Source organism: Berghia stephanieae, chromosome 2, assembly GCF_034508935.2.
Source record: "Berghia stephanieae isolate SIO BIC M18660-M18661 chromosome 2, UCSD_Bste_1.3, whole genome shotgun sequence".
Classification (NCBI taxonomy): domain Eukaryota; kingdom Metazoa; phylum Mollusca; class Gastropoda; order Nudibranchia; family Aeolidiidae; genus Berghia; species Berghia stephanieae.
In genome coordinates, this window is record NC_088361.1 from 10,815,340 (window position 1) to 10,826,369 (window position 11,030).

At 34.1% G+C, this 11,030-nt stretch overlaps 2 protein-coding genes across 2 annotated transcripts in view; one reads left to right on the forward strand and one right to left on the reverse strand.

The window, feature by feature from the left end:
* LOC144964294 (glucagon-like peptide 1 receptor) overlaps nucleotides 1–11,030 on the reverse strand; it is a gene marked incomplete in the record, with an annotated part of 157,816 nt that overhangs the window by 42,143 nt on the left and 104,643 nt on the right.
* LOC144964296 (uncharacterized) lies at nucleotides 7–7,714 on the forward strand. The gene is made up of 5 exons (XM_078898388.1): nucleotides 7–295; nucleotides 1,072–1,158; nucleotides 2,776–3,038; nucleotides 4,585–4,783; nucleotides 6,710–7,714. The coding sequence occupies exons 2-5, from the start codon at nucleotides 1,107–1,109 to the stop codon at nucleotides 6,766–6,768; spliced, it is 573 nt and encodes a 190-aa protein (XP_078754514.1). The 5' UTR covers nucleotides 7–295; nucleotides 1,072–1,106; the 3' UTR covers nucleotides 6,769–7,714.

The window sequence follows — 11,030 nt, forward strand, 5'->3', positions numbered from 1 at the left end:
CCTGTTAGAGTGTCGCCCATTGAAGAGGTTCTGGAAAAATCAGACTCTCCCAGTGCAGTCTCATCTGTGCCCATTCCTCATCTAGACGATGCTAGTTCTAATTTCGCAATAAAATCTACAACATTACCGTTGCCTTCGAGGAAAAAAAAGAAGGCCCCAGCACCCCCTGCCCCAAGTGTTCAAATTCCTCCTACTCAACAAACAACAGTGGCTATCGTTGCTGAATCTTCTACAACAACCAGAGTTACAGCTGATTTGCATGAAGACAAATTACAAAGTGTTCAGAAATCAAATGGTATGAATTTATGGGTTTGTGTTTGCTCCACATGGTGACCCACCTACACACACACACACACACATATATACACACACACATACATACACACACATACATACACACACAAACACACACACACACAAACACAGAGAGAGATAGAGAGAGAGAGAGTCATGTGGCAAAATTTATCCAAATCATCTACGTTGTCTTTATGTCCTGTTACGTTTTGTTGTAAATGTTAGTTTTCTATGCCTTTTACCTTATGCTATATTGTTTTATAATACATTCGATCCACGTCTTTGAAATGGTAAAATACAAATTATGTTTCTGCATGAAGCTTGACTTAATGATATGAATTAAAATGATATAAAAACATTCAGTTAGCAATGGCTCATACTGTACAGGACGATAATGATCATAAATATTTCTTTGCCATCATATTTATTAATATATTCACCGTCCAGCAAAGAGTTATGTTTGTTTTTCCATAAGTAATTTTGTAAATTTCATTTTTGAAGTATTTTAAGTGTTTCTTTCTATGTCTTTATTGCTGCAATAGAGACCGGATCGCCTGTTACATTCAAAATCTTACCTTTGGATAGACAAGCAACATGGTCGTTTTTTTTAACTTCTGCCATTGTTGTTTCCTCCTCCGTCACTGAGATATACCAATGGTTATGCTATGCATGCACCAAAATTGAAAATAAATCCAATTTACTTTCCAGTTTTCATGATTTTTAAAACGTTTACTGAATCTTAATATTACCCCAAAATTTGTTTTTTGTTGTTTTCAGAATCAGAACAGCTGCCAGTTACCTCAGAAATAACCATGGAAAATCACGACAGTGGCCACGAGGTTATTTTACCACCCGAATCATTCAGTAAGTTCTGAAATTGGTCTTAGCAAGATAAAAAAAAAGTATAAATATAAAGTTAACATATTGAATTAATGACGCTTCTTTCTAAAACATTTAGAAGCATATTTATTCTAGAATGCAGTAGCTCCTTCCAAGTTATTTGTCCAAATTTTCAGGTCACTTTCTTTTATTCTCCTCAAATTTTTTATGTTTCTTTCGATTCCTTTTACAACCTTATACTCAAATCACCAACCGACTATTTCCTTTAGAAATACATCCCATGTTATATGTTGGTTTTGCATTACGAGCACTGTCTCTTTATATAATAAGTGATCTGTTTTCATTGTGAATTCAGCATATATATACCTTATTTGTTTTATCGAGAAGAAAGCATAATATGTAGTTTATAAGATAGAAATTAAGTAAAATGTCATATACTGACCATTACAAATTAAAAATTTACTTTAAGTTTTAGACATCTGATTCATCCAGAGAGAATTGGGTGAATGCATTATCTACCAAATTCTGGGTAGGGTTCCTGACCTCCCATAGTTGGCACGGAGGCACTTACTGTGTCTTATTTCCCCCTCTGTTTTCCAACATGCTTTCTGTCTTTGTCTTGGAATGAGATTACTTGTTTATTTTTTTCCTGGCCCTGGCTGGATACCGTTAGGTGGAAGGGTAACTTTCAAATATATAGTTTTGGGAGATGCTATTTTTTTCTTATATATCATCTCATTGTATTATTATTGTTTTACTTATATATATATATATATATATATATATATATATATATATATATATATATATATATATATATGATTTGTAAACATTTGAGTGTGTACCTCTTCGTGGAGACCTGTGCTTGTGTCAGGATAAGACATTGAGGTGATCTCAAACTAAGTTCACTGATGGTGTGCACTTGGAATCTACATCAATTCCTTATTTGAACTAATTCAGCGTTGTCTTCCTTTTCTCGGGTACTTTTTAAACACATTTTTACTATCCTATTTTTACTTCCTTTTTACTGGCGCTGATATGACCGAAATATGTAAAACCTTTAAAATACAATTCGAGTCTTACCCTTTGCTCAGGCTTAGATATGAGAACGATTAACTTTATCAAAATTGAATAGGAGTATATATAAATTATTCATTAATTCATTAAAGTTGAAATAATGTTTTAAACTTTGTAATAATGTAAAATATGTATTAGGCATTGACATGCATATGTCTTATCATCTTCATCATCATCATCATCATCATCATCACCATCATCATCATCATCATCATCATTACCATCATCATCATCACCATCATCATCATCATCATCATCATCATCATCATCATCATCATCATCATCATCATCATCATATTATTATTATTATTATTATTATTATTATTATTATTATTATTATTATTATTATTATTATTATTATTATTATTATTATTATTATTATTATTATTTATTATTATTTATTATTATTTTTTTATTATTTATTATTATTTATTATTATTTTTATTATTATTATTATTATAATTATTATTATTATTATTATTATTATTATTATTATTATTATTGTTATTATTATTATTATCAATATTATCAGTATTATTATCATCTAATTTTTGTCTGACCTAGATGATGTCACAACACCTACGCAACCAACATCTGAATCTGTCGAGACTTCCACTCCGCTCCAAATGAACGAGGATCCTGACCTGTCAGACGAAGACATCAACACGGCCTTCGACATCGAAGACATTCTCAACGGCGTCACTTTCGATGATGAGCCCAAACCTCTGAAAATCCAAACTTACTCCATGTTGAACAACAACGAGAAGGATGAGAGTGCGATGATGATGATGGAGACATCTTCTATCACCAGCGAAAACATTGAACAGGTTTTGTGGATCATTAAGATTTCTGACTCCTCGTCTCAAATCGGTATTATGTCGGAATGATTAAGATGCTGAAAATTGAATTTATTGCCAGAAATATCCGACTTGCAATCAGTTTTATTGAAGAGAATGAAAATCGTACAAATTTTTTATTAGTTTAGTTTTAATTTGGCTTTTTAGTAACTGGTTCATCCCGACATAATACCGTTTTGAGATGATGGCTTATATTTTAGAAATATTACAAATGAAGCAAAACGGCATTTAGTGCATTATAACTCCTTTGTAAACAATTCCAGCTGGGTGGGGTTCCTACCTCCCATAGGGGGCAGGGAGGTACTTGCTGTGTCTTTTATCTCCTCTTATCTGTTTTCCAATTGCTTTCTGTCTTTGTCTTGGAATGGTTTTGTCCTGACCTTGGTCGGAGTCCTTGGCTGAGAGGGAAACAGTCGAATGTATAGTTATAGTTTTGGGAGATGATATTTTTTTCCTTGTAAATCATCTCTCTGTTGTTATGCATTGTATTATGTTTAGTTTACACATTATATTTTATGATTGGTAAACATTTGAGTGTATTCCTCTTAGTTGGGACCTGTGCTTGTGTCTGGATGAGACTTTTAGTGATCTCAAACTAAGTACTTTGATAGAGTGCTTTTGGAATCTACACCTGTTTCTTTTTTGAACCAATTCCCCTTTGTCTTCCCTTTTCTCGGATGCTTTATTGTAATTCTATAACTTTTTACTATCCCATTTTCTTTCTTTTTACTGGCGCTGATATGACCTTAATGTGTTGCAAGCGCCGTAAAACCCTTAAAAACAAAAAACAAAAAACAATTCCAGTGACACATTGTTGATAGAAGGAACGAAGTTGACATCACTTAGCTCTTTGATATTGGTTTTATACAGCCTGTTATTTTCTCGAAAATCATGAGTTTATCTCTGTTACTGTTACCAGTCTTTCTAAAAAAAAAGCCAGAAATGTCTAGAATTAGTTACTGTAAATAACACTTGATAGTTTGCATCACATTTAGTGAGGTGATCCACTATAATAATTATATTTTAATTGCATCACACAAACATATTTTTATTTATATTAATAAGATTTTGCAGTCTTATAAATTGATTGACATGTCCATTTAATTATTGTTTGGGGTCCCGATAGTTCAATTGGTAGAGCACTTGCTTCACATGCAAAGGGACTGGAGATCAATCCTGTGTGAAGTCGATATTTTTTATTCAGACCAAAATGTCCACCCAATAGTGATTGAATAATTTGGTCTGTTACCTCAGGCTGAAAATACTTTGTAATAGACCAGTGTCCTATCCAAAGGGTAGTAAGAAATGTCTGATTTATGTCTCACACTATAGAAACTGGGATAAAATCTGGCACCATTGGACTACTATTTTACCTTTATGATCTCTAGACGCTGGCCATGATTAATAAAAGAGCTACGGCTTCATAATTCATGTCCTTTTAACCCCCCCCCCCCTCCTCCTGATATGAATAAATTTGTTATTATTTACTCATTTATAACAACACTTATTTTGACAGGTGGAAACCCTCTCCAAGTCGGACAGACCTTGTGCCTTTATCCCACCCCCACCCCCTACAGAGCCGCCCCCACCAGAGGTTGAGGTTGTTCAAATCGAGTCCCTAAACGCAGCGCCTGTTCTTATCGACAAGGGAACAGAGGTCAATGATGATAACACCTCTTTGGCTCCAGCCAGTATGAAAAATTCTCCAGAAGCAGGTAAGAACAATTCTTATGAAATAAATGTTGAATGTTGTTTCACTATAACTATAGATGGAATGATAATAGGTATTATCGAAACATTTCAGTATAAAATAGATATATTAAATTAATATATATTAATGTTTGGAACCGATTTGGCTATGAAGCAATTTTAGAGAAAAATTTCATTTAGGATTTTTAAAGTTTTAAGAAACTTGTACAAGAAAATTAGTCAGCATAATATTGAATTTGTCAGAAACACAAAATTCTCTAATACTGTAACGTGATATAGAAAGATATTTAAAAAACGTTTGAATTGGGGAATTCTGGAGAGAAAAAAATACATTTCCAAGGTCAGAGCTTTTAAGTTTGATCTTTTTAGTGTCTGTATAGATACGCCATGTTGGAATGTGTGTTTGGTTAATTTTGATACTGCGGTAATAAAATCAAGAAAAATATATTTGAGCAATTTATAATTCTACTGTTCTGACCGAGTGGGTATATATTGGAGTTCAAAATGATAAAACTACAAATAAAAATTGGATTGGAATTGCTTGAAATGAAATTAATTCTGGATTGATATAGGGACTAATATTTTCTTCATATTGAGTAAATCTGGTAGCGTTTTTTTTTTTTTTTTTTTTTTTGTAAATTATGATGCCAGGTCAATCTGATTTTAGGTAAATGACATAAAAAAAAAATATTATACAGCTACATGTAGTGATCTGTTGTTATAATGTGTTTGATTTTATTGACTTTGTTTTAATTGTTTTGTAATTGTATTAATTTTTAAAAAATATATTTATAATGAAACAAACGTGGGAAATATTTCAACTTCCATAATAGCTTTCATTAAAAACTCTTCAATTTTTGCCATTTACTAATAGTTGTATTGCTGTGTAGTAAATAATAGCATTGATAGCATAATTCAAACAAAATTCAACATAAACGTTTACTGACAAAGAAGATGCTAATTGTAATATTACATAATACCATCACCTGTTCCCATTCTTCCAAAATTGTCCATCGTAAGTTGTGGGGTAAACCATTGTTGCACATTAATCTTGTCCTGTCCGTGTTTAAAAGGTTGTGGGCCCCGTAGCTTGGTCTGTGCATTGTGGGACCTTTAGCTTTATCTTTCGACAGATGTCATGTGCATCTATTTTGTAATAGGATAGGATTGATATTATTTAGTGTGTCTTACAGGTTAGAGAGAAACGAGGATTTCTCTACATATTATCAATGTTTTTAAAATTCAAAGATATATTTATACTTTATTTAAATATTGTGATAAGCATTAAGAAACAGTAGGATTCAGGGCAATGAAATTTTTGAGGTTTATTTTACTTGTGAGTTTCAATAATAGAAAATAGTCTATATCAGTGCATCATGCAAATGCATCCTTGTCCTTGATATGAATTAATTTTTTAAGAATATTTTTATTGTTGCATAAATAATTGTAATTGGAAATTTCTCAAGATTAAAATATTTTGACAAAGAGAAATTACCTTTTCATTTGAAAAGGAAAAAAAATGTTTAGAATTGTTAATATCTTAATCAAGAATGAAAAGAGGAGTTGATTAAAAGCTTTAAATAGATCATCATACAGTATTTGTTATTTAACGTCAGGGGCCACGATTTTCATTGTATCCTTTAATATGTCTTCCCTCTGCTTGGAAAATGAAAGAATGGGTTCTTGTTTGTCCAGTATTAAAAAGAAAAAGAAAAAAAGATACACATACTGTTTTTTAAAACAAAAGAGCAAACAAAAAGTTTTTAAAAAAATACCAAAGAAAATTTAATTAAAAAAAAAAAAATCAATACACCCACCTCAAAATCATTTTCAAATGTTAATTAGGTATGTAAGAGAATTATTTGATTTCGTTTAGTCAAAATACATACTGCAAAGTGTCACTACCTAATCTCTCCAACAATACAAAACAGATAGGAACCAGCTCTATGATCAGCATGGAGTATGGCCCACGGATGGGCTGCCTTATTAAAGGCAATAAGAAGAAGAGCCAGCCAGTGTGGGTGGCCTATGGTAGGTTCTCCCTTCTTGGAGTGAACGCCATCCTTCTAACTATACAAGCCTATCTTCTTTCGTACTGCTTCCCAGCACTGAGTGACTAATTATATCAGCGTGACCACCTTTTTTTTAAACAAAGAATATATTTTGTTGGTATCTCCTATAAACCCATTTTGAAAAACTTAAGTTGTTGTAAGTAAAGATTGCAATTGTTATAGTTTCTAAAATAGTAGAGATCAAACTGATTTATGAGACGGTGGTTTTAATTTCAGGAGAAAAAACAGAAGTAGTAGTAGTAGTAGAAGAAGAAGAAGAAGAGGAAGAAGAAGAGGAAGAAGAAGTGGGTGAGGGGAGAAGGAAGAGGTGGATGAGGATAATGAAGAAGGACGAGGAACAGCAGTGGGAGAAGCCCCTGGGGATGAGGATTCGTGGTAAATGTGAATATCTATTTTTTTTACTGGAGGAAAATATTGCTTCTCCATTGTCTTCCTCAATCTTTTTTGAAGCGTGAAATTCCTCAGTTTAAGATTGAATCAGAGCAAATCTTACGTAGTCTTAATGTTGATAAGTCCCTTTAATGATAAAAACAAACCTCTGTTAGGATTGATATAGCATTTGGACTAGAAAGTAGATATATTGAACTTCCTTTTTAAAGTAATAATTTAGTTATTTGGATAGCAGAATATTTAGTGGTGAAGAAAATTGGTTTTACACATTATCCCCCCATATAGTCTATTGCCATATTTGATATAATTTTATTTTTTCAAAGTGTTGAGTGTGTGTGAGATGCATTTCTGTATTTTTGTATTGTTTATGATATTATTCATTGTTACCTCCCCACGCCCCCTGTCACCATCACCACAACCACCAACCACCAACCACCCGTACTATCACTATTTGTATTCCTTTTGTTGTACCATCTCCACCTCAGACAGCCACGATCACCAAAACCACCACCACCACCACCACCCCTATCATCATCATCATCACCGCACCGGTAGTTTTAGCAGTGTGGGGTCTATCGACACCATAGAGGGGCTTAGCCTCGACTTTCAGGTGGCCATAAGGATGGGGAGGAATCTCTCCATCCTTGTCTAGATGATGTGGAAGGTACCCTGAAATCACACGCCCTTTTCTCCGTGTCTTTGCCTTGTAACTTTTAATCATTAATTTTAATTTTGTTTCCTGTAGTCAAGTTTTCTGTAGTTTGATGTAGATTGATGATTATTACTCTTCATAATCTGGAAATACCCATGTTTAAAAATTTGGCCAGAAAACTCATCCTTCAAATATCGATCGACTTAAATGACCCACATCTTGGCAAAAACTCTCAACCCTGGGACTTCGCGAAGTCCAGGTTTGAGAGTTTTTGCCAAGATGAGGGTCATTTAAGTCGATCGATATTTGAAGGATGAGTTTTCTGGCCAAATTTCTAAATATGGGTTTTGTCCAGAGTACGGCAGTACTGTATAACTCTTAAAAGTGTGCCATTCTTTTTTACTATTTACTGCTCCTATTCCAATCAAAACATTAATTGATGTAGTCGCCCCTGTAGTGAATTTTGATTTCAATTCATACCAAATCTGTAGGTAATGTTTTTTATCATTTTTTTATTCTTCTCAAATGGTGTATTTGGCATTGTAAGTTTCAAAATAACCGTAAATGAATATAAACTACAACCATTAGAGATAAAGAAGAGAATTCTTAAACTTAAATATGATGTCAAAGTAAATGAAAAAAAATTATTAGAACTAGATGCAAGTATGGAAAAGGTTGTTTTTTTTTTTTTAATCACAAAATGATACAAATTCACGCTTGATTGTATCTTGGACAAATTCCACACACATTTAAACAGGTGTAAATATGAATTTTAGAGTAACGGTTATAGTCCCCTTTCATCAATTTAATTTCTCTTTTAAAAGACGCAAAGATAGTCAGTATACAGTATACATAATAAATACTCTTGATTTTTGTGTTTAAAAGGATTTTTGTTTATAATTAACTTTAAGTGTCTTTAAATATTTTTAAGTGTCTTTAAATATTTTCTCCAAATAATGTAGTCAGAACGTTTTGATTGGAATATAAAGTGTCAGAAATGATATTTAAGTGTGACTTTCTGCAAAATAGTCTAGTTACTTAAGCTATCCTGTCTCCAATCGTATCCCTAGGCACCATTAGATCTCTTTACAGATATGCCAGTTTAATATCAAACTCACACATGCACATACAATAATGATTAATCCAAAAAAGCATCAGCATTTTGCGGACATGAAAAAAACTAATAAAGCAACACAGTATATATATATAACTAAAAACCAGTAACAATTTCTATTTATCAAAATGATAACAAAACTCACAGTTAAAGATTGCTTCTTTTCTTTCCTTTTTTAAAAAAAATACAGTTTTATACTATTTTCTCCAATGGTATTTCTAGTAGAAAATAGTATCTGTCTTTAAACTAACTCTAAGAGTTTAAGAGGTACTGCTTTTACAGAGCAGTTCCTCTGATATCTCTGTAAGAAAAGCATTGACTTGGAGTGCCTGTCACAAACTCAGGAAAATCTGGAGTTCAAAACTACAGGGGGAAATAAAGAAGAGACTGTTCCTGGCAACATTAGAGTCAGTGCTTCTATATGGAGCAGCGACATGGACTCTAACAAAGCCCTTGAGAAGCAATTTGACGGCTGGGGATGTAAGCTGGAAAGAGCACATATCAAATGAAGAGCATTGACTTGGAGTGCCTGTCACAAACTCAGGAAAATCTGGAGTTCAAAACTACAGGGGGAAATAAAGAAGAGACTGTTCCTGGCAACGGTAGAGTCAGTGCTTCTATATGGAGCAGCGACATGGACTCTAACAAAGCCCTTGAGAAGCAACTTGACGGCTGGGGATGTAAGCTGGAAAGAGCACATATCAAATGAAGAGCTCTACAGTGACCTCCTCCCTGTGACCTCGAAGATACAAAAGAGAAGACTGAGACTTGCTTGGCACTGCTGGAGACACAAGGAGGAGATTGCAAGCAGTCTTGTGCTATGGGAACCACCTGAGAGAACCAGAAGCAGAGACAGGCAGAATAAAACTTACATTGACTGTCCGCTAGATGACACAGGAATGGACAACACCCGGAGCTGCGTACTCTTATGGAGGACGGGACAGAAGGGCGAAGACTTGTGGCTCATGTTGGGCGCCCCAAGGGGCGGCCTAAGTAAGTAAGTAAGAGTTTAGTCAGTCGTGAAGAAATCTACAGGCAGGGCTTTCAATGATGCCTACGAAGGGATGGAGGGGGGGAGGGGGGGGGGGGGGGGGGTGACCAAGAGACAAGTGCGGCTTTGTGGTCTAGTGGTATGACACTCGCTTTCGGATCGGAAGGTCCTGGGTTCGAGCCTCGCGCTCGGCGCATAGTTGAGTCCTCGGAAAAGGCTCTTTACTCACATTCTCTCACCGTACTCAGGTGTAAAATGAGTACCTGGCCAGTAACAGCGTTGTCTTTGTCCGAAAAATTGTAATATCGCCTTACAGGCGTTATGTCCCATCCTACATGTTAAATGTTGCTGTTGACCAGGGACCCCTTGTAAAGTGCTTTGAGCACGTTAGTGGATATTGCGCTATATAAAAGCTCAATTTAATTTAATTTAACAAGTCAAGACTGGTTTTAAAACTTAGTCCATGATTTATAAATGAAGGCAACTTAAAAAAAAAGTTAAAATGGAGATGGAGTCGGAGGAGGAGGAGTAGGATTAGAAAGGGAAAGAAGAGGATAAGAAGATATGGCCTTTTCACAACTATTTGGAAATTACGAAGAGAATAGAAAATGTTATTGAATCAGAATTACATATAATTTTATATCTCCGGTATCCTGGTAAAGTTGATAATGTGCTTTAGAACTGTGTAGCTCCGACACATTTTCATTCAGTAACGTGACACAAACAGTAACTGGACTAAAGCTTACATCACTAATCGCACAATGCTTAGCAGTTATCTAACGCCGAATGTGTTCATCTTGACACATTAGCAAACTAAGATAGTGGGTCCCATGATATATTAATTAATGAAATCAGAACCAAGCGCACCAGCCAAACCACTCACATGAACACGAGTTACAAGCAAAAGAAACCCTTTTAACCTTTTCATACCAACCCTGTGAAAATCGTACACTCGATACGATACAGGAAATATTTTTAAAAAAATTTATTTTGATTTATCTACATCACAAAATTAATTTTTTTTTTTTTTTTT

Bases quoted from the DNA above. Each gene is read 5' to 3' on its own strand.
- LOC144964296 (XM_078898388.1), top strand. From the start codon at position 1,107: ATGGAAAATCACGACAGTGGCCACGAGGTTATTTTACCACCCGAATCA. The intron at 1,159-2,775 runs GTAAGTTCTGAA...TGTCTGACCTAG, and splicing joins TTTACCACCCGAATCATTCA to ATGATGTCACAACACCTACG. The intron at 3,039-4,584 runs GTTTTGTGGATC...TTATTTTGACAG, and splicing joins CCAGCGAAAACATTGAACAG to GTGGAAACCCTCTCCAAGTC.